General features: G+C 49.2%; 1 protein-coding gene across 3 annotated transcripts; it reads left to right on the forward strand.

Moving 5' to 3' along the window:
* The first annotated feature begins 873 nt into the window (after positions 1-873).
* Positions 874-22,038, forward strand: Tfap2a (transcription factor AP-2 alpha). Of its 3 annotated transcripts, none has more exons than XM_052157433.1 (7): positions 874-906; positions 10,266-10,700; positions 13,990-14,041; positions 15,850-16,081; positions 17,926-18,044; positions 19,988-20,129; positions 21,750-22,038. In XM_052157433.1, the coding sequence occupies exons 1-7, from the start codon at positions 874-876 to the stop codon at positions 22,036-22,038; spliced, it is 1,302 nt and encodes a 433-aa protein (XP_052013393.1). The 3 variants fall into 3 exon arrangements, with proteins under 3 accessions (XP_052013393.1, XP_052013392.1, XP_052013394.1); XM_052157432.1 differs by lacking the exon at positions 874-906 and adding an exon at positions 5,421-5,471; XM_052157434.1 differs by lacking the exon at positions 874-906 and adding an exon at positions 8,963-8,989.
* The last annotated feature ends 1,134 nt before the right edge of the window (positions 22,039-23,172 follow it).

The following is a 23,172-nucleotide window of genomic DNA, read 5'->3' on the forward strand; positions in this document are numbered from 1 at the left end:
GTCACAGAGGCTTGAGGGGGTGGGTGGGCAGGGAACCGTGAACGTGGGTTGGTGGGCTTTATACTTAAGTGTTAAATATTCAAACGTGAAAAAGCATGTGTGTGTTTGTAGTCTGCCACCTCCCCCTTCAACCCTCTGCCCATGGGAGGAGACTAAATCTCGGAGACAGAAGCGGAGCAGAATTGCGAATATCTTCACCTATTGAGTAACACTTGATCTGGAATCCACCGCTGAGGCCGCCCTGGGGGTGGCAGTCAGATCCGCTAAGGCTGGCAGTGCCTTGAAGATCGTGGGCGGGGGAGGAGGAAGGGGAGGGGACCCTGTCCCACCGCTAGCATCTGGGTGCACCCAGACTCTCCACCAGCCCTTTCTCTAGGTCTGGCCCATCCCCCCCGCCCCTCCCCCACCTCTAACCCAAAAGTTCCGGGGCCGAGGGAAACGGTGGAATGAGCTTGCAGATATCCCCACTACACGAGTGCCCAAACACACGCTCACACCCGCGTGGGACTCAGCAACCTTCAGCAGCCAGTCCCTGGCTTCGGTTCACCGGCCAGGGACTGACCGGGAAAGCGGGTTAGGGCTGTTGGGAAAAGCTGGAGCTGATGGTGAGATTGCTGTGGCTATAAATCCATCACTTCCCAGGTCAGCTCAGAGAGAGGTGCTGGGACTGGAGCTGGCAGAGTGAATTCCTTAGGCCAGCGCGCATGCGTCGGCAGGTAGCAACCTAGCTCTTTATGACCAGGTGAGATGTTGGTGAGCAGGTAAAAAAAAAAAAAAAAAAAGGATTTGTCTAAGCGATTCCAGGGAGCGGGCCTGGCCGAGCCCTCAAGCCCATGCCCAGCGGGGACCCGTCGCCAGGAGCGCTGAGCCGAGATGTCCATACTTGCCAAAATGGGGGACTGGCAGGTACGGGGGTTTGCCTTGGCTGGGGCTGAGGTGGGCGGGGGTGGAGCGGAGGAGGGGGCCGGGAGTGGGGAGGCGGAGAAGAAGTGCGGTGGCCCAGGGCAAGGGAGTCCTAGGTGAGGCATTCCTGGCAGCGCCCAAGAGTACTCCCAGGAGAGGGAAGACTGGACCAACCAGCGCAGGCAACCGCCTCGGAGCAGGGGGCCAAGCCCGCGGCCCTCGGGGCCAGAAGGCGGGCAAAGTCCGGCTCAGGTTCCACAGGTGGCCCCTGGGGTCACTTGTGGTTTGATTTCCAGCGATTTTCCCACCCCCATCCCAACAGAAACTTGGGTGGATGACTAAATAAGAAGTGGGGAGGGACGCCGAGCTGGAGGTGTGGGTTCCCCATGGCTGTGCCTTCAGCTTAGAAGGTTCCCCTTCAGCTGTGCCTAGACCTGGTGCACCTGACCCGTTGATATCCTGCATTTTGGGGGCCTAGGAGGGTGAAATAAAAAGACGCCCTGGTGGCCAGGTAGCCAGGAGCGCATTCTTTTTTTCTTTCCTTCTTTCTTTCCTTCTTTCTTTCCTTCTTTCTTTCCTTCTTTCCTTCCTTCCTTCCTTCCTTCCTTCCTTCCTTCCTTCCTTCCTTCCTTCCTTCCTTCCTTCCTTCCTTCCTTCCTTCCTTCTTCTTTCTTTCTTTCTTTCTTTCTTTCTTTCTTTCTTTCTTTCTTTCTTTCTTTCTTTCCGACACTTTTTAAAGTTTGCCTAAAGTTTAGCTGGACCCTCAATCGGCTTACTAGGGTAGGTTTTCGGTTGTTGGTCTACAGAACTGCAGCGGTGGTGAGGAAAAGAGAATTTTCGGCATTAGAAGCTGCCAAAGGCGAGCCCTGTTGGGCAGAGGACTCCTCAAAGCGGTGTAGGGGCCGGTTCTGGCCTTTCCCGAGCCACAGACCCCCGGCACCGGCCCTGGGAACTTGCTTCTAGATTTTCCTGACTGGGAAACAAGGGTGGCTCTAGCTGGGTTGAAGTAACGTGCCTGCCAATCCCCAGTCAAGGATTTCATAATAGGAACCGCGGGGCCCTGTCTTTTGGCCCGGCCAACCAAGGCCTGGTTAGAGCGACATTCTGCAAGCCACAAGCCTGAGGGGCAATTTGAACTAAGGGATTCAACCTTCCCAAAGGGGGGGGGGGGACAGAGATGGACGCTTTGCTCCTTCGAGGACAAGATCCTAGAGATGAGATTCTTTTTGTCTCTTTTGCCCGAGAGCTCGGGTGTCGTCTTCATTGCATTGTCTGGAGTTGGAGAAAGGAAGACATTTGGCTGTTTCTCCCTTACATTTATTACTTTTACTAGCTGAGTGAATTCTTTTATCCCCCCTCTCTAGTTAAGCCTATTAAATAATATTCCTTCCTCAAACTTAGACTGACTTTGCTTAAGGATGAAAGTTTCACACCAAACACAGACGCAAGAGCCTTCTCTCCCTGTATTGTGTGGACCTAACTCTGTTTCTGGATGCTGCAGCTTGGGGGGCTGTTATAACTAAATTGTGATGAAATCTGCAGGAGGTGAGAAGGTGCCCACTGCTCGGAGTGGGCTGTGGTTGGGTCCAGGCCTCCAGGGAGTCAGGCTAGGTTTTGAAAGCTAGAGGTGAGAGAGTTGTGGTGGAGCCCAGGCCTGCTGCAGAGAGAGCCTACAGTGTGGCCAGTGGCTGCAGCCCTGAATCTGGGGCTGAGAGCCAGTGGTTTTGAGACCGATGGGAACAGATTTACCAGACGGTGACAACTTGAGCATCCCCCATCTCTGTGGATGCTGACCATCAGAAAATGGAAGATCATTCTGTTTCTCCTTATGTCCCTGCCTTGGTAGAGTTCATTCCCCCAGGTCAGGCCTACATCTTCAGCTCCTATCCAAAGGAACCAAGGCTCCTGCCCAGCTGCAGAACTGACTGCAAGAGAGGTGTGGGAATGAAGATCATGCAAGCCCGAGCTTCCCAGGCTCAGCGGCTACCCGACGGACCACTCTCCCCAGCCTTTCCTTAGCGCCTACACTGCGGGACAGCGGCTGGCAGGGGCCGGACGAGCTGGCAGGCCCAATCTGCACGTCAATGGTGCCCTTGGCGGGAGAACTACAGTTTCGTAGCCTTTAGCTGATTTGGAGCCTGAGATCTGCCGGGCCCTGAGCTGCGGGCACAGGACAGGGGAGGGGATTGGGGGTCGGGTTAGAGACCAAGTAACCCCTTAAGCGTCTTTCCCCGGGTCACAACTGAAGCAAAAGAAAGCGAAACTTAAGAGTTCCCGCAAGCACCCTGGCGAGCCCGCAGGATGTTTTTTTTTTTTTTTTAAACTGCTCGCAGGCCATGGAGCAGGCCCACAGGTCATAGGACACCTGGCTGTGGCTGCGTCTGGGAAAAGTGGAGGTGCTGGCCCCTCCCAGAGGCTGAGCTTCAGGTTTTAAGCCCGTTTACAGATCAGTTGAGCTTCGGAGGTGGGGAGGGCTTTGCGGGACCTTGCTTAGAAACTGACCATTTTTCTGGGGCAGAGTGGGGTGCCAAGCTTCTACACCTATCAGCCAAAGGGTTACTTAGATCTTGAAAGGCATCTCTAGGGGGCACGCAGGGCCGTGGGACTTAGAATTCTCTTGTCAGCTCTGGCCTTGTCTCTGGCTTTTGGGGGAAGAGACTCTAACTTAATTAGGCAGGGTCTTGAGGTAGAAGAATTACACCTCTTCAGTTTTGAGTGGAGATTGGGGTTCCCCTCTTTTCTTGCTTTTCTTCCACCTGTTAGCAAACCCTTGGATTTGTCAATGTCTTCTCCCCATAAGGGATTCACTACGGAAATCAGGGAGGCCTGGAGATTTTTTTTTTTTTAAAGAAAGAAAGAATCAAAGAGAAGGAAAGAAGGAAGAAAAACCAAAGAAAAAAGAATCAGATGAACCAGAGGTCTCTGAGGAGATTTGCTGTCCTTAAGTGGCTTGCCACAGTTAGCAGGAGAAAGACAAATAAAAATATTTTTTAGAAGTGCTAGTGGGAAAACTCAGCCAGAGAAATCCCTCTATATCAAAGTGTCACATTAAAGTCCTTAGATCTTTTTTTCTTACTTTAAAATAATTGCTGTAAGGGAGGAAGGGTCTCGGTGGAGTGAGTAAGTCCCCGGGTGGAGCTGGGAAAGGCAGGAGTGGTCGACTTGGGGGAAAGGGTGTCTCCCGCCTTCAGGCTTTTCACCAGCCGGCCATTGCGCCGCCAAAACGCCGGCGTTAGTAACATCAAATCATGAAGGATAGCGTCCTTCTTTAATTAAAAAGGAGAATCTTGGGAAAACTGGAGCGGATTAGCACAGGAAGAGTTGGTTCCCACTGTTTTATTTTGATGCACATACGACACCGCATGGAGAGTCGCAGGAGCTCCTGGGTCTGCTTTTCGGCTCACTCCAGAAGGGGCTGTACATGCGCGTCCGAATTCTGTGTGGTTGTCCACGTTGCACCTGGGAAACCTTACAGTCCAAACGCCCGATGAATAATCCGCTTCAGCGTCCTACAAACCAGAGGAAAATCATTTAACCCCGGGATCTCTCGAGTAACCTCTTCAGGGTACAACTTTTATTTTACACGTAGCAATTAAGAGATCGCAAACCCCAACCGAGCCACGGGAGCTGGTTGGCAGAATCTCCAACCTGGGGGGGGGGGGGAGGGGGAGCGCAAAGCTAATAAAACTCCCAGGGTGCTGCAGCCCGAGGGGGGTAACAGCAGTGAGCAGAGGCGATCTGCAGTTGGGCAAAAATCCGGGAGTGACTTTGCTGGTCTTGGTTTGGTGGTTACGGTTCATTGCGAAAGGGATAATGATTTCTAATAAAATCGGACGGGGACGAAAGGCGGTTGTGTAGTAGGGGTAGGTTGTGGGGTGCTGAAAGTTGGTCCCCAGGCGCCGCCGCTGGTACCCTGAGTAGTATAGAGCTTTATCCAAAGCATCTTTGGCTAGCAGGACCCGGAGACAGGCGAAGGGGAAAGGGATGACATTGGGGATAGGGGCCGCTGGAACAGAGAGGGTGCTGGAACTGCAGGCAGAGTTGTTGGGCTAGCAGGCTGGCACCTAAGCGTGTGTGCTCTAGGAGCAAGTTCGCTGCTGGAAGAGGCCTTTATACCTAGGTCGGAGAGGCCGGCGGCAGATTGTGGTCCTGGCGAGCAATTGGACTATTGTTGATATGCTAATGAGACGATTAGGCTGTTCGCGAGGAGCAGGGGAAAGAGAAAAGTTTCTACCATTAGAGGGAGATCTCCGAGCGCACACCGGAGCTCTCCAACCCTTCTCTCCTCCCTCCTCGCCCTTCTCCTCCTGGCCCTCCTCCTCCTCTACCTCCACCTCCTTCTTCTCCTCCTCCTCCTCCCCCTTCCTACCCTTCTCCTCCTCCTCGCCCTCCTCTCCTCCTCCCCCTCCTCCTCCTCCTCTTTTGCTCACCGCCCTCAGCCCGCACTTTGCGCTAACCCAGAGAGTAGCTCCGCTGGGGTGCGAGGCGCAGAGGGGCAAATCCGATCCCGCCGATCCATGAAAATGCTTTGGAAACTGACGGATAATATCAAGTACGAAGACTGCGAGGTAAGCGAGGCGCCCGCTCACTTATCCTCGCCGCCACAGGCTTGGAGATCCACCCTCCCTCTCCTCCTCCTCCTCCTCTCCACGCAGCTGGTTGCGAATTGCGAGTGGGGCAAACTTAACACCGCCGCAGCTCCCACCCCTCGAATTCGCCCGAATAGCAGGGGGAGAGGCAGGAGATGGTGAATCTGGATCTTGCTTCTTTCACTTTTGTCTTTCGAAGCCCGTGTCCCACTTTCCCCCCCTTTTTCCTGCTTACTTTTGGCTCTGCCTGAGAGTGGAAGGAAAAAGAGGAGCTTGAGTTGTTGTTGTTTTTTTTTTTTTTTTTTAAGGCTGGCAACTGGGCACGTGCCTGTGCACTCTGGTGTGTTTTGAGTAAGATCCTAAGGGTGCCTACGGTGGCAGGAAGAAAAATAAAACCATGTACCTGCTTTCATTCCCTTTCTCACATTAATATCCTCCTTTTTTCATTCATTCTTTTCTTTCTTCCTAAAGACGTTCCCTTCTTGCATTTGGAGAAGGGCCCACACACTTCGCCCTGACCTGTAAAGCGGGTTCGGCGTGGGAGCTCTCCCGTCAGCCTTTGCTGTCACTCTTTAGCTTCCACAGTCCTTGAAGTTCTAAGCAGTTTCTCCCGCCGAGCTTTGGGGTGGACACACCCCATGGTGGTGGTTGGGTGCGTGTGCATTACCGACTTCTGGGAGTCGGGGGGCGGGGAAGAGATCTCCCTTCTACCTGCCAGTGCTTAGCGGCGGGACCCTGAAAATCCTGGGGTGATTGCTGATCGTCTCGGGTTGCCGAGAGTCTGCTGGGATCAGAGAGGGCTCTCCCTTGGGAATCCATTTTAAAACCCAGGGCCTCTGTTTGGGACAGTCAGGGAGGCCTGGGAAAAGAACCAACGGCTTGTGAGGGAAGGGATGGGGGGGGGGGGGGTTGACCTCAGTCTTTTTTTTTTTTTAAACCCCACTCAAAGGAGCTGGTGGGAAGCCCGTGATTATCCAAATCTGTAGTGGCCTTGACTTTTGTTGTTCTTCTTTTATTTCTTTTTCCTTTTGGCTTTTGGAGCTGGGGATTCCGGCTAAAACGTCTGCTCGCGGGCGTGCAGAGGCAAAAATTCCATCTTCACTTGAAATCAGAAACTGGGTTTACGTGAAGGAAGTGTCACCCGCTCCCTCCCTCTTCGCTTTTAAAATACTGTTTTACGCCTTTCTCCTCTCCGGCTCTCCCGTTACCCCTCTCTACTCCCAACCTGGCGGATGGGACACCAGATGACAGACATGCCACCAATATCCATGCTTCTCTAGGGGTTCCTGTCGTGCGCCGGGAAAGCCTCAGGAACCCCACCTAGGGCCAGGCAGCTTTGTTTGCTAGGCTAAGGGTGACTTTTACCCGCAGGCCTAGGTTCTACTGTGACTCTTTAAGAAGCAGGTTTTTCCCCCTTAGGGGTCTGGACTCCCTTCTTCAAGCTGATGCTTTTCACTTTCTTAGATCCCAGAAGTCAGTTCAAGGTACAAGCGCCCTGAGTGATAGTGTTAAGAACCTTCGTGTGGCTCTACACACTAAAGGGATCTAGAGGGTAGGGCGCGAGATGAACTTGAACCCCCAGAGGGACTCTGGAGGTGCATGAGAGAGGGGTGGGAGAAGGGTGTGTTGAGACTGGGGTAGGAGAGAAGAAAAAAAAAAGTCTGGGCGATTTCAACAACTTTGGTAGCGGCGGCATAGCCAGCGCTGGAGCAGGGATTTTGTGTTTCCGAGCGGGCTTGTAGTTGTCTGATTTGGTTGAGGCTCTGCAGGGACACGAAAAGGCGAGGTGCCGCTTGTTCCGACAACCAGGCGGGCAGACTAGCAGTGGCGACGCGCGGGGAGAGCTAGCCCTGTCATCTATGGGGTGTCGGCGGGAGTGGCCCAGCCAGTCGGACGGGTTTGTGCAGGGAGCCTGGAGCCTTTGCCAGAGGCGCCCAGGCTGGGCCGCTTCGCGTCTGTGCGCGCCCGGGGCCGCGTCCCGGCTCCCGCTCCCGCTCCCGGAACCCGGTCCGGGGACCAAGCGAGATCGGAGTAGCCGCAGCCGACGGGCGCACGGCTCCGAGGTCCTAGGGAAGGCGGTTCGCGACCCGGCTGGCGGAGGAGGACAAGGGTTAGCGAAGAGGGCGGGTTGCTCCCAGGCGGGACTCCGGGCCATGGAGGAGCAGCGAGGCAGCGGGCAGCCGAGTCCTGAGTCCCAGGCCCCGCTGCGCAACAGAGAATCCCGCGGCCGGAGAGCGGCGGGGAGCACGTCCCAGGCGCAGAACTCGGTGGGCAGCCGCCAGCGGGTCCCCGGAGCTCCAGCCCGCGGCGCGAGACCCCAGCTCCATCCCGAGGTCTGCCCTAGCCTTTTAGGTCCGATTGTCCTCCCTCGCTTCCTTTCCCCTCCCCCCCCCCCCCACCCCCGCCGCGGGCTCCCCCTCTGCAGCTCCCGCTCGGCCCCCTCCTCCCCCTCCTCCTCCCTCCCTCCTGCCCTCCCTTCCTCCTCCCCGGCGCTCCCTCCTTCCTCCCTCCCTCTCTCCACTCCTCTCTCTTCTCGTCGCCCACACTTTCTTTCTCGCACACGCTCGCAGACACATCCTCCCTCTCCGCGCTCTGGCCCCCTCGGCCTCCTTCTCTCGCCTTCTTTCTCTTTCACTTTTGCAGGCCCTGCAACCTTTTAAAATGTTGCCCCTTTGCTGTGATTCGCCAGACGCCGCGCCGCGGCCCCCCGCACGCTCGCCCGCTCCCTCCGTCGCTCGCTTTTTGTCTCTCGCGCTCCCTCTCCCCACCTCCGATTTGCTACACTGAGACTCCCGTCAATGACTGCATTGAGAGCCGGCTCCGGCGCGAGTTGCCTCTCCGCTTCACGCTCGATTTCCAGGCATTCTTCCCTTATTAAGTATTCGTGTAATATTAATAGTCATGAATATCTGCTATTAGGAGGCTCCAGGAACGCTGCCCAGCGCGGTTATTAGAAGCTGAAGTGAAGCCGCCGCTAAGGAAAGAGGGGGAGACACGGATTAAGGAACACGCGCGCGCGCGCACGCACACACACACACACACACACACACACTTTTTTCTTTTTCTTTTTTTTTTTGGTGGTTTTTTTTTTTTTTTTTTTTTGGTGTTGTTTGGTTGTTTTTTGTTGTTGGTGGTTTTTGCTTTTTTTTTTTTTTTCTTAAAGAGCTCTGGTTCCTAACCGATCCCGGGAGGATAGAGATCGTGGGTTCGACCAGCTGAAGGCGCCGCGCGACTCAGTGGTACAAGTTCGGATGGATCCGAGCGGGGCTCCGGCGCTCGCGGGAGCGTCCGCGCGGTGACTGGAGTCCTGGGTGGCGCGGGGCTCTCGGCGCCTTTTGTGTGTGGCTCTTTCGGGCCACGGGGCAGCCGGGTGCTCGAGGCGTGGTGGTTTTTGCTTTTTTGCTTTTGTTATTGTTGTTGGCTTTTTTTTTTTTTCCTCACCCTGACTGGTTACCCCAGACTCTTCGCAGATGTTAGTTCACAGTTTTTCAGCTATGGTGAGTCCCACCCCACCCCCAACCCTGTTTCCTTAGGAATTCTGTTCCAGAAACCCGTAGCCGAGAAACTGCCCGAAATCCTGAGCTTCTTGGCCAGGGTTCCTTGTGGACCTCGCCTTCCGTTTGCATTCCTATCCCCCTTTCCTCTCTTCTCTGGCTCCTTTCCATCCCCAAATCCAACGCGTCGCCACTGCCCGGTCCCTGCTGGACCTCTCCGCGCACGCAGACCTACCTACCCCTCAGCTCTTTCCCTGGGCCAGTTTCTCGCCGGGTTCGTCTTTATTTCCTTGCGGCTTTTCTTGCTCCAGAGGCGCCCTCCACATCTGATGTTTAATCCCGTCTGTGGGGGGTGGAGTGGGGTGGTGAAAGGCGCACCCCGGTGTGTCCCCTAGCCTGGGGCCTGGCGGCTAAACCTTGGAAGGTTCCTGCTCTCTGGAACTCACTCTTGGCTTGCTTTGCAAGCAGATTGCAATGGAGAAACCTAAAGCCAGGGGTTTCTTTTGCCCTTTGGGGCTAGGGTGGAAGGGGCGGGGGCCACCGCCCCGGGGTGCACCTCTTTCTTTTAAAAAGAACCCGGTAAGACGGAATCTTTCTATTTGAAACCCTGGCTTGGCGTTCTTCACTCCCCATTCATATCATAAAACGACCCTGTCGCGTAAAAAAAGCCTTCTAACAGAGGAAGCGGAAAAGACAGACCCCCCCTCCCCAACCAGGCAGTTAAAACCTTTAAGCTGGTCATTTAAACGTGTGCTTTCTTAGGGCCTCTGTGTGAAACATGTTTCTATTTAAATAGTCATGAAATGGTAATAGTCTTTGAAGGTTTATGATTTTTCCCCCCTCAAGATTAATGGAAGAGTAAACAATAATGCAGTGGCAGACAGGTTCAAATCCAGGAAAAGCAAAGACCGCTTCTCCTGTTTAATATTTAGTGGCTCTCTGAATTTTGCTTAAGGGAGGTTTGGTACTGCTGCTGCTAAGGGTTGTACTACAGGACACACTCTTTTACGTTTTCCCTCCTTTGAGAGGAATGTCCGGGAGAGTCAGCTGCACCTCTCTATTTACATATTCTGATTTCTTTCCTGTTTTTTTTTTCCTTTTTGTTTGTTTTTGGAAAGGCCTGCTTCACTTCTCGGGTGTTTTCCAGTCCGAACAGTGTAGTAGTTGGTACCCCCACTTCGGCGGTCTGCCCACACGGGGCTTGTGGAATGGATTTAGTAGGGTAGCTGAAACCCTGCGCCTCATTTCTTCTTTTCCTTTCCGTCTTGCTGTCTTCCAGGACCGTCACGACGGCACCAGCAACGGGACGGCACGGTTGCCCCAGCTGGGCACTGTAGGTCAATCTCCCTACACCAGCGCCCCGCCGCTGTCCCACACCCCTAATGCCGACTTCCAGCCTCCCTACTTTCCCCCTCCCTACCAGCCTATCTATCCCCAGTCGCAAGATCCTTACTCCCACGTCAACGACCCCTACAGCCTGAATCCCCTGCACGCCCAGCCGCAGCCGCAGCACCCGGGCTGGCCCGGCCAGAGGCAGAGCCAGGAATCTGGGCTCTTACACACACACCGGGGGCTACCCCACCAACTGTCGGGCCTGGATCCTCGAAGGGACTATCGGCGGCACGAGGACCTCTTGCACGGCCCGCACGGGCTCGGCTCTGGGCTCGGGGACCTCCCGATCCACTCCTTACCTCACGCCATCGAGGACGTCCCGGTAAGAGGCGGTGCAGGCCGCGGGAGGGAACGCAGCCTTAGGTTCACCTGCCCTCTGGGAAGCTTCGTGGAGTCCAGGCCCTCGGGGCCTTGGTTTTCCTCAATAATAATTGGGGGTGAGGGTGAGACTCACTTAAGCAACCAAATTTTGAAATGAAAAAGTAATTGAGAACAATGCATCCTGGAGCCCGCTCAACAATGCCTGGGTTACCACTTCCAACCGACACAAATAAATCAGGCGATTGTCACCCTTCAGGTAGCTTCTCTCCGAGGCGGTAAAACTGTGTGGATCGAGGGAGAATCTAATTCTACTGCTGAAAGTGTAGGAATTTCTCGCTGTTCTGGGAAAGAGGTTAAATTTAGTCTAAAGAGCTTCTCAAATGTGCTCACAAAGTAAAAGAAAGTATGGAAGACTTAGGGAAAGGTCCTTGAACTGGCTTTTATAAGCATTAGTAAAACCTAGAAGTTATGCCTACCCTATCCTGATCAAAGGGATATAAGTAGCAAATCCTAGCGGGGGGGGGGGGGGGGAGGACATTAAAATGCAGCTTTCTTCTCTTCCTGGGGGTGCTAAGTGGTGACCTCATAAATCATTAGCTAGGTTCCCAACGCCTATCAGAATCTGCTACACTGCATATTCAATTAAATGTTTGGAGACTATTGGGTGCTGTGTGGAGTTCTAATTCAGTTATCAGTAAATGCAGTTTAAGATGATTTCTAAATAAGCAGGGCCTTAGCACATAGACTGCTTAGAATGTAGCCCAGGCTATTGATAATTTGAAAATACTTGTTAAAATTAAATTGCAACCAGCATCTCAGCCCCGGCTCTATAAATTTATGGCTTTCTTACAATCTTCCTGAAATGGAGTGTGCACATATATTATGTGTGTGTATGTGTGTGTGTGTGTATATATACACACACAGAGAGAATATATATGGCTTCTGTTAAAGGTGCTTTTCTTTGGAAAGGAAATGTATCTGGATGTGATTTTTGCTAAAATGCTATTTCAAATTACTACATCAAATATAGCAGTGGTATGTCTGTTGACAGTTTAATGATTACTGAATTAGATTGTAAGGAAAACGGGCCACGTGAACTTACCTGATTGCCTGGCGGATTTAAAACATTCTTGAAGTTCTACAGGAAAATAGAAAATTTATTACCGCTCTCATTTAGACTAGTTAATCACCGAAATTTGTTGGTTGTGCTTAACAACCTTTCAAGGAACACAGAAAGCAGGCACTTGGTCCAATGCAAGGCTTAGTAAGTGCTCTCTCTCTCTCTCTCTCTCTCTCTCTCTCTCTCTCTCTCTCTCTCTCTCTCTCTCTCTCTCTCTCTCTCTCTCTCTCTCTCTCTCTCTCTCTCTCTCTCCTCCCTCCCTCCCTCCCTCCCTCTCTCTGTGTGTGCATATTTACATGCTTTTAGAAAAATGATCCTTAGTGAATTTGAGGCAATATTTTATATTTAAAAAAGTAATTTTGAATAGAACTAGAAGTTATGGTGATTTTAGTTAGAGAGTCTCTGAATTCTTTTCTTTGCTTGTCCTTTGAAAACACTCAAGTAGCAAAATAATGTCTTCAGCTTTGGAGCTACCCTGCCTTGCACACGAGAGACGCCCCCCCCCCCCATAGGTCTACTTTTGCAAAAATGTCCTGCGACTTATGGGAATTCTTGATACCTGTGTGGTAACTCTTTGTGGTAAAATTGGTCAGTAGGAGAAATTAACCAACTGATCACTGGAAAGCTGAAAGCTCAGTGTTCTTCTCACCCTCCCCCACCTTTCAAGGGGAAAAAAATCTTTCAAAGGAATTTGGGTCAGGAAAAGGGTTGTTTTCAATTTTCTCATTGCTGCCACAGTTAACTTTTAATAAGAACGACTGCTAAATATTTAAGAAAATCAAATCGATGGTGAAAATTATTTAATCATTAATATCTCAGTGGGGTTTTAAACTTAACAATCTTCCCTGTATGGACAAGGTCTAGCTAGAAATAACAGAAATAAAAGTATTATGCCGCACTGCATTTACTTTACGGGTTTAGGGTGCATGCATAAAGGGATCATATTTCCCCATATAGTTAAAACACAAGAACTGCAGCAGTAGTCATTTCTGAACATTTCTCAATTTAATTATACTTAAATCCAGAAGCACTTTAGGCAAGTTACAAATGAGAGCATTGAGTATAATAAAACCTGTAATAAAGCAACTTAGTACCATCCACCCGGAATCATTGCGATCAGGCACAATTAACAGGAGCATAAATCCAAGACAGAATGGAAAATGTTCGAATCAGTATTATTGTTGGACAAAGACTAGAGAAGGAAGTAATAGTTTTTTAAATGGCAATGCCTGGGCTTGGTAACGATTGCGAAATCCTCTATCTCAGCAGCCCTGGTGCTAATTTGTAAACACAGCCAGACATTATATTGCCTGTCAGTTTCTGCATTAGAAAACATGATTTCATTTTACTTTCTAATCACGTTTGAATTCTAGCATGCACATATACCCATCCATCTGTGAGAGAGAGAGAGAGAGAGAGAGAGAGAGAGAGAGAGAGAGAGAGAGAGAGAGAGAGAGAAGCGGGTGGGGGGGCCCACACCCCTGCTGGACAACAGGAGAGCAGCCTTAAAGGGTTTTTGTTCCTGATATTTCCATATTCCTGCCACATCTACTACTGCGGGCAGCAGTCTTTTAAAAATTATTTCTAGCTTTTCTTAAATGAAGGTGTGTGTGTGTGTGTGTGTGTGTGTGTGTGTGTGTGTGTGTGTGTGTGTGTGTGTGTGTGTGTGTGTGTGTGCTTTGTCGTATTACCTACAGGGTTTCCAACAGTCTGCCATCCTCCCGCCCCTGTCCTTTCTATTGTGTTTCCTTGGCTTTGGCGGCCTCCACCCTGGGATCCCTGAGGTCTCAAGCTGCTGAAAGGTGCCACACTAATGCTAGGTGCATTTCTAAAGGTCCAACTGACTGTAAAAAGAAAAAAAGATTAGGAACTCCAAAACTTCATTTGATTTTCAAAGAAAGTTTTATTCTCCATCCCGTCCTCTTCAACGTGGATTATCTGCTGGGGGTTGTGGGGGAGGAGAAATGGGCCGTGGGTATACAGTGAAACCTCTTGAGTTTTAAAGCTCCAAATTCAGTAAGCCAAGATAAGATGTTTATATATAAATGTCATGGGGGAGGCAGAGGGAGAACTCCCCTCCTCCGCCCTCCCCTCCCCCACCTTGCAGCGAATATTCATTTCCTTTTGTTTTGATTATACACTTACATTCATGTGTATCCTTTTGTTGCAGCATGTAGAAGACCCGGGTATTAACATCCCAGATCAAACTGTAATTAAGAAAGGTAAGCCATTTCCTTCTGCATCCCAAGCGTGTCCTTACAGGCAGAGTGCTATTTAAAAGAACTTACTGGACTGTATTTATTTTTTTTCAAATAGGATTTCCTAAAGGCTCAGAATTAGCAAATAGATAGGCATAGAAGAACAGTGCTCAAACAACCAGCTTTCAGGATCTTGGTAATGGCAACAGGCTAGCTTTGTTCTAATCGGGATTTCAGCACTGAATGTAGTTCAGTGATATTTGCACAAAGTGAAATGTGCAATAGTTGACCTGATTTGGAAGTGGCATTTCAATTTGGAAATAGTCTCATAGTTAATTAATTGTGTGCAGTTAAAGGCCATGAGGGTTAAAAAGTGCATCAAGCTGAAATAATACAAATAATTTAATATTAATAAAAAATCAAATTGGAAAAAAAACTCACTCTAGAAGGGGAAGGCAACTTTAGAGTTCTCTGATTTAGTTTCTAGTCTCTTGATTGAGTTTCAAGGCTTTAAAACTTAAATTAGGTTAGCAAAAATTTAGCTTTTCGTTAAAATTAGCATCTTGAAGATGCCACTGTTGACCTATGTATATAGAAAAGAAATGGTTAGAAAGTTGTTACATCATTTGCATGGGTTTATCATTCCATTGTGCTTAGTGGGTAGAAATAAAGTTTCTTGTATTAAACGCAGCAGCAATACCCTTGTTGTTATGGTGGCAGGCACTTCAGGATTCTAGGCACCACCAGAGGATGATGCTATATAAAACTGTTCTCATTTCTAACCCCAAATCAGCATATTGTTAGCTAGTTTAAAGTTTCATTTTTGCATCTGTGAAATCTTTGTCATGGTAAATTAGATGTGTAAGGGATAAATCTTAAGAGGTATTCTTTCCAAGTCGACATGATAATTGGCTCTTTTATTAGTAATCTCTCTCGAGTTCGTTTAACTCCTATTGTCTCTATTAGCCTCCCCAGAGCTATTAATGTCACAAGTGATCTATCCAAAACCTAGAGCCCCTCACCTCCCCATACAACTAGAATATCTACATTTAAAAAAACAAAACATGAGAAGCGCTATGATGAGACTGTGCATATTATTATTATTATTATTATATGTCTCTGTGTGGAATTTAAGGTACAAACGCATTGAACTTAAATGGTTGTGGATGCATCTGAATTACATTGGTGTTAAGAAATGAACCCCTCGTTTTGCTGGTCTTGAATTTGTTTTCTAACAATGAAGAGCTTATGGTTTTAACTGATTATATATCCTAACCGCCACTCCTTTGAAGGGGCTTAGACAGACAAGGTTCATTTAAGTATTTGCTCAACAAAAAGATGCATTCCTAATGTTCAACTGTAGGCCTATTCTTGAGTCCCGTTCATGGGCTTGGAATGATCTCCAAAGCCCGAGGAGAGGCTTTCAAATGGAACATAAGGTCTATTGATGAAAGGACGGACGTGTGGGGTGTGACAACAGAACCCACCACTTGCTAGCTAACTGAAGTGTTTATTTACTGGTTGCTGCAACCATCGAGGCTGTCTCCTGGTTTTAACAGTAATTTCTTTCCGCACTGAGCCTTTTGCCCGCAAAATCCCGACTACACCAACCCTGTCTCGGGTTTGCACACAAAACCCATTCGTTGTCTTCCTAAACCCGAGCTCCTGCATCACTCCGGAGCCCTCTTGGGAGCCCAGGGGGTCGCGACAGCACCAGCCATCTCTAGACAGCTTGCAGCAAGGGTGAGGGTAGGAAGCCGCCACGGGATTCCTGGGCTGAGCAGCGCTCGCTCGGTCCGCCCCTCACACGAGCCCGCATCCTGTCTTCGCAGGCCCTGTGTCCCTGTCCAAGTCCAACAGCAATGCTGTCTCCGCCATCCCTATCAACAAGGACAACCTCTTTGGTGGCGTGGTGAACCCCAACGAAGTCTTCTGTTCAGTTCCGGGTCGCCTGTCGCTCCTCAGCTCCACCTCGAAGTACAAGGTCACGGTGGCGGAAGTACAGCGGCGCCTCTCACCGCCCGAGTGTCTCAACGCGTCGCTCCTGGGCGGAGTACTGCGGAGGTGAGGCTCGGACCGGCCCCGCCCCGCCCCTCCCTACCCCTCCCCTCCCCGCCCCAATCCGCCCCGCCCCTCCCCGCGACGCGGTCCCAGTGCGCCTGCGCCGTGACGGCAGCGGTACTGCACGCTGGATGAGAAAGGGGCGGGGAGAAAAGAGAGGAGCTCTGTAGGCGTGGCCGAAGGCGGGGTGAGGAGACGCGCCTGCGCACTCGGGGCACTCCGTTTTCTGCAGCACGCAGGCGTAGTTTTCTCCATCTGGGGCTCAGTCCCAGCCTTGGCAGCCGTGGGGCGCCGTGCTGCTGCCTTTTCCCTGGTCGCGCACAGGTTACAAGCTCAGAAAAGCTTCTGGGCTTCTTGCTTTGCTTACCACACTGTAGGGTCTTGAGTGGAGATTTAACAGACAGGTTTTCAAGTAATCGAAGAGAATGACTTCTGCTTGCTGCAAGCCTCCCATGCCTGGTTGCTGGCACCTCCTGCCAGAAGGCACCCCTACTCCCACCCCAGTCCCAGTACCCGAGGCTCTGACCTTTGACGTTCTGATTTGCTGTGATGTGTGACAAGCAACGTGCAGACATTTCCAGTTTCCGTTCATTATATGTAGTCGCTCAGGGATTTCATCCATTAACACAGGAGTCTCACCTCTCTGAAGTGAGGGAGACCTTTTATCACAAGGGCCAGGGAAGTAAGAGTCTAAAGAGAGAAAAAGTCTTGGAGCCAGTTGTGTTCTTAGGGTTCTATCCAATGGTGTGAGTTGTAGGCCTAGTGTTAAATTTGGCAAAATAGTGTGTCCCTTAATCTCCTCTCTCCTCTCTACAAAAGACCTGTAATTCATTGTCTAACTTTATTCCTGTATCTTAATAACCCTCAGTTGGGCCTTGGTGGGTATACCTACATATTCTAAGAGGGTTTTGCAGAGTTAATACCAGCAACTCTCCTTAGTTATCTTTTACTGACACAAATCTTTCTCTGCCCCTTGCTTTATCCTCCCCTTCCCCCATCCCCAATATCATAGACTGCTTACCTATGGGAGTATAATCTAATCCACACAATTAAAGACCCACTTGAGTAGGGAATAAAATCTGAAATTAATTAATTTGCTGTTTTACTTAAACAATTTATCTTAACCACTTTCTGATTATGGGAGTCTATTTAGACATCTATTTAGAAGTGCCTCCATTGTCTGTGAAATCAGGGAAAATTCTGAAGGCTGATATCAGCCTTCAGCCTCTTGACATTTCCAGTTACGCTCTTGACATGGCGTGTAAACAATTGGCGAGGTGCATTTCCCATTGGGACCAAAGCCAGGACATGAAATGTGAGAGTGATGATAACTTTGGTTACTGGGAGCAACCTAACAGCAGAGCTTTTGAAGACAATTTAAAGACCCCACTGGGGTTTGCTGTGGTTGTAGCAACAGGGAGAATACAGAGTTATCAGTGGACCTTAAGAGTACAGTACCTGAAACTCTAGGAATCAGAACACACACTCTCTCTCTCTCTCTCTCTCTCTCTCTCTCTCTCTCTCTCTCTCTCTCTCTGTGTGTGTGTGTGTGTGTGTGTGTGTGTGTGTGTGTTTGCCTTCTTCAGAGAGCTGAAAATGAAACGCTCCCAACCTGCCACAGTAGTCCCAATGACAACTGCACACAGTGGGTGCTTTACGGGTTAGCAGGCCTTTCTCACTCACTATCTTTCTATATAGTCCCTTCTTGCTCCCCCTCCCCTGCCTCGGGACCATGCCCTTCAGTTTTTTTAGGCACACATCTTAAAAAGTGTTCAGAACGACTTTGATGGTGACCCAGCGAAAGTCGATCTTTTCTCCATCCCTGCCTCCCTGTGTTTCTGAAACAGAGCAAAATCTAAGAATGGCGGAAGATCCTTAAGAGAAAAACTGGACAAAATAGGATTGAATCTGCCAGCAGGGAGACGTAAAGCCGCCAACGTTACCCTTCTCACATCACTGGTGGAAGGTAAGCAGATCTCCGTGCTAATGGAGGGAACTGTCAACCTGGAGGGAATGGATGATATTCAGTAGCCAGATGTTCAAGTGTGTTTTGTGTCCTTTGGTGACTTCACCTTTCCACAGAATGTAACTGGAAGTGAACAGAATTTGGAATGCCAAGGGGAAAAAAAAAACAAGAAACAAAACAAAAAAAACAAAAGACCCAAAGCCTATTTATATAACCTCATGCCTGTATATTCTTCTTCCTCTGTACGGCAGAGTCACCCTACCCTCAGCACAAATCTGACCTAAACGGTGCACAAATTTAAGAGCTACGCATTCCCCAAGTTCCTGTCTCTTCGAAAGAACTCAGCAGTAAATCACTTAAGTTATTCTGACATCTGCGTTTGAGAAATGCGTGACCATTACTTCCTGAATTAATTTGGGAATCTCTGACCTGCATCCTGATTTAAGACGGTCCTGAAAGCTCAGGGTTAAAAGCCCTTGTAGGTTGTCCATTCGTATACCTCCTACCTCTTGTTTCCTCTGTGTGTCTTCTCTCCAGGAGGAGAAGTGAGTGAGCAGTCCTAGAATCTGGATTGTTCCATACAGAAAGAGAAGAAACAGACACATTGTCAAAGGGTTTTTTATGCCTTCCTCCCCCCCTACCCTCCCATTTAAGCACACACACACCCTTCTAAAGTCCTTAAGACAAAAAGCCATCCTGGCCAGCTATCCAAGAGCTGTCACCAGAATCTGCTCACTCACATGCCTGCTTCCTAGATTCCTAACCTCCGATACTCAGTTCATTTAAGATTGGGGATAAGGGTTGGGATGGATGTATAGCTCTCCTTTGTATCTTTTTATAGCTCACATTAATAGAAAAAATAAGAAGATGGTCATTTATTCTTAGGCAGATTTAAAACTAGCCGCTTATATGAAGGAGGCATAATTGATTTTGCTTAATGGTGGGGTGGGGGGGATACTTCTGTGGAATCTAAGAATTTGAAAGTATCCAGAGAACACCGGAAGCAATGTTTTTGAGGAGCGATTCCATGACTTATGGGTGTTAAATGGTATTGAAGGTGGTGATGATGTAACTTTAAAAAAAAAATCTATTGTTTAGGGCCAGAAATTCAAATCCAGCAACATGATGTTAAAATAATGGTAGCGTCTAGAGACCCCACTTTCATATTGTACTTCCCAAATTATATGCCAGGAAAATGGTGTGGAAGCTGAGGGTGGGGCAGGAGGAGTTGGTTTGGGTATGGGGGGTTGAGCGATGCAGAGGGGAGGCAGTTTCTGGAGAGCTGTTATTGTTTGTGATCCGCTCCATTTTATGGAAACAAGCTCTGCGGAGAGGGCTTTGATGCTCTAATTGGCGCATGCGTTCTTCCGGAGCTGGAGCTAATGGCAGGAAGCCTCGCAGTAAAAACCAACTGGTTCAGGAAATTAAAACCAAAGATTCGAAAATCAACAACACAGACAGACTCAGTGGAGTGACCCTCAAATCCTCTTGGTTAATCGGCTTGGATGAACAGATAATTGTGTGTGATCAAGTTAAAATGTAAACTCTCTCAGTCTTGTTCCCTTGCTGAAAAGCCCAAGGAGTGATTAGGACACGCCACTGACTCATGGTGTGTTGATAGGTGTGAGGGCGGAACAGGGCAGCCATTTTCAAACGGGAGGTGAGGAAACTTCAGTCAAGGGATGGGTAGGGAGTGATGGGTGATGGGCGAGCTTAACGTTTTCAAACCTCTTGGCCTTGTAAGCCAGCCTGGCACTTTTCCTGATGAGTTTGTTCTCTAGACTCATAGAGAAGAAGAAAAATCTAAAGAAAGGAAACAAGTGGTTTCTGTTCCCTTCCAACTTTTGGTGAAGAAAGTTAAGGGAGTTGGGTGTGGAGAGGAAAACTTTGATCCCAATTCTGTGGTTCTCTGGCCCTCACTTCCCTCCCCCACCTCTTGCCAGGAGAAGCCGTCCACCTAGCCAGGGACTTTGGGTACGTGTGCGAAACTGAATTTCCTGCCAAAGCGGTAGCAGAATTTCTCAACCGACAACATTCCGATCCCAATGAGCAAGTGACAAGAAAAAACATGCTCCTGGCTACAAAGTAAGGCATTTCCCTCTGCAGGGTCCGACTGCTCGCTGTCAAAAGAAACAAAAATTATCTCATGCTCCCCCCCCCCCTTCAGCTTTGTTGTGAATACTGAAATCAGGGCACTAACACATAAGTAAGCATAGTCTGGATCATAAAGGAAACAGTGGGACTGTCCTGTGTGTTCTTCCTCGGGTCTATCTCTTCCTACACTAACTTTTAAATTAATGAGGATGTGCGTGGTTTGCAGGCAGGGTTTCACTGAAAGAGTATGGATTTGTTGCCAAAAAAAAAAAAAAAAAAATCAGAACCAAATCCTCAAAGGGCTGCCAACCAGGCTTGCCTAGGTTTTCTCTCTACCACTGTGTTCTGAAAGGCAAAGGGTTAGGCCCAGGCCTATAAAGTGTGCCATCCACAAACAGCTCTCCTTTTACCTCTAATCCCAGTTTCCATTATCCTCTCTCTCTCTCTCTCTCTCTCTCTCTCTCTCTCTCTCTCTCTCTCACACACACACACACACACACACACACACACACACACATTCAGAGGCAGAGTTACACAGTTATACTACAAGTTTTAGCTAACTGGCAAGCTATCAACTGCGTTTCAAAATGGCCCAAGTTATATTCCCATAGGTGCCTGGGCTAGGTTGAAAAGAAAAAGACTGTCTTGCTATGTTTGCTGGAGATTAAAAGGCTTGTTTAGAAGTCCTCAATTATCAAAAGCTGGTGTCATCAGAGGGCACTGCAACAGGGTTAAGAGGCTGAGGCCTTGTGTGAGACAGTTTCTGGCCTAGTAGTGACAGGTTTCCTCATGCCTGCCCCCTGCCACCTCAGGAAGGCCTCTGCTAGTGCTGGCTTCCAGGACCACACAGACTTCCTGTGTGCTGAGGTTACTTTCTCTAAGGCTCCCCACATTATTCTTTGAGAGAGTCTCTGTCACTGACCCCAAAGCTCACTATTTAGGCTAAAATGGCTGCCCAGCAAACCACTGGGATCCCACTATCGCTCTCATCCAACATTGGGGTTAAAGACATAAACCTCCAAGCTGGAGGTTTACATAAATTCTGGGGACCCAAAGGCAGGTCCTTATGTAAGTGGTTCTCTCCCCTGGCCCTGTTGTTAAAAAAGCAGTGTCTGCCTTTCTGCCTAAATTCAAGCCTCATCCTGGTTTGAAGGTGAATGAGACGAGACTCCCCCACCCCCCATTCCACCAGCTTTTAGTGTGGTTCCTTTAGCGGTGTGGGGAGCAGGCTCCCATGAGTCTGACTTTACTAGAATACTGAAGAGGGATACTTTGTGTTTTTCACTTCCTGTGTAACTTTTCTTTGCCCTCATTCAGCCTGTGACATGCTTTTCCTGTGTTCAGGATGTTTGCTGTGAGAAAGGTGTAGGGAGAAGATTGCCAGGGTTGGGGGTGGGGAGAGAAGGGGAGGTCTGTTTGAAGTAGGAAGGGTATTCATTTAAGGGAGGAGAGTCAGTTTGGAAGTGAGAGGCTTTATTATTTTGAGTGACTGGCCTTGGAGGGCGGAGGAGGAGGCGGGCTGGGTGGCAGAGGTAACCTCAGGGAGCCATGGTTTCTCACTGCTATCCAGGCCTGATGGGAGCTTCACTTCATGTCTCTGTTCCATCGCAGACAGATCTGCAAAGAGTTCACTGACCTGCTGGCTCAGGACCGATCTCCCCTGGGGAACTCGCGGCCCAACCCTATCCTGGAGCCTGGCATCCAGAGTTGCTTGACCCACTTCAACCTCATCTCCCATGGCTTCGGTAGCCCGGCGGTGTGTGCAGCGGTCACCGCCCTGCAGAACTATCTCACCGAGGCCCTCAAGGCCATGGACAAAATGTACCTCAGCAACAACCCCAACAGCCACACGGACAACAGCGCCAAAAGCAGTGACAAAGAAGAGAAACACAGAAAGTGAGGCTCGCCTCCTGCCCCGCCCCCGCCCGCCCCACCGGCCGACGTCCCCACTCGCCCCTCCCCCACCCGGCAGGTGACAGCTCCGGGACCAGCCACTCCTACTGCTGCTGCTACTCCGCGCCGCCCTTCATCCCCGGAGTCCTCCGGATTGCTCTCTCGACTGCCAGCGGGGCAGCCGCTGCCTACTCAGCGCCTTGCCTCAACTTCCCCATCAGCACCAAACAACACCCCCTTTACCCTCGTGTGGAGCCTAAGAGAACAGAACAGGTCGTGAAGCCAGCAAAGAAAAGTTCTGTCGCATTTGTGAACCTTTTTCTTTCTTTCTTTCTTTTTTTTTTTTTTTTAAAAATCAAATCAACAACAAACATTAAAACTTTTTTTTTAAAAAAAGGACGTTAAAAAATTTAAAAAGTATATGAGCTTCATGGGACTAACTCATCGCCTTCCCTTGCATACTTCAGATTGTAGCCATACTTTAAAAAAAAAAAGGCAAAGAGGATAATGACATTTTTTATCAGTATTGTGAATAAACTTGAACACAAATACAGAAGTTCTATGTCCTGTCTTCAGTTGTAGAAGTTGTCTCTGCAAGGTACAACCACCCACTTGAACTTCCTCTGATGACACAATCCACAATTCTATAAGGGAATCAGTGTTCACGTCTCTGTATATATTTATTTATGTGTAATTTAATGGGATTTGTAAATATGGTGAGTCTGTTTTAAACCTTTTTTTTATTTATCTGGTGATCTCGTTTACCTCCTGTTTAGTGGGCTTCGGATTGTCCTTATTAGTTTCTTCATGTGGTTTTACTTAGAAATCCAAGGTTTGGGAAATACACCCCCCCTTTCTGGAATTCATGGATTTAGCCCCGTGATAGCATGTTAAATGATGATAATGAAACAGCTGAACAAAACATTTTTAAGGTAAAATAAAAATTTATATATAATTAGTGTTATATTTAGCTTTTCGTTGAACTGACAGAAAAAAATCAGTGATATTGGGATACTGGAAAAAATTTTCTTAAACTGGAGTGATTTGATAACCCTTCTATGGTTTCATGGGGAGAAAAATAAAGTTTATTTGAGTTCACTGTCCTCCCTTAAAAGCGTCCTCTGAGCAATAAATGAATAAT

This window comes from Apodemus sylvaticus, chromosome 14 (assembly GCF_947179515.1).
Source record: "Apodemus sylvaticus chromosome 14, mApoSyl1.1, whole genome shotgun sequence".
NCBI classification, from domain to species: Eukaryota; Metazoa; Chordata; class Mammalia; order Rodentia; family Muridae; genus Apodemus; species Apodemus sylvaticus.

Bases quoted from the DNA above. Each gene is read 5' to 3' on its own strand.
- Tfap2a (XM_052157432.1), top strand. From the start codon at position 5,421: ATGAAAATGCTTTGGAAACTGACGGATAATATCAAGTACGAAGACTGC. The intron at 5,472-10,265 runs GTAAGCGAGGCG...GCTGTCTTCCAG, and splicing joins TCAAGTACGAAGACTGCGAG to GACCGTCACGACGGCACCAG. The intron at 16,082-17,925 runs GTGAGGCTCGGA...TTTCTGAAACAG, and splicing joins CTGGGCGGAGTACTGCGGAG to AGCAAAATCTAAGAATGGCG.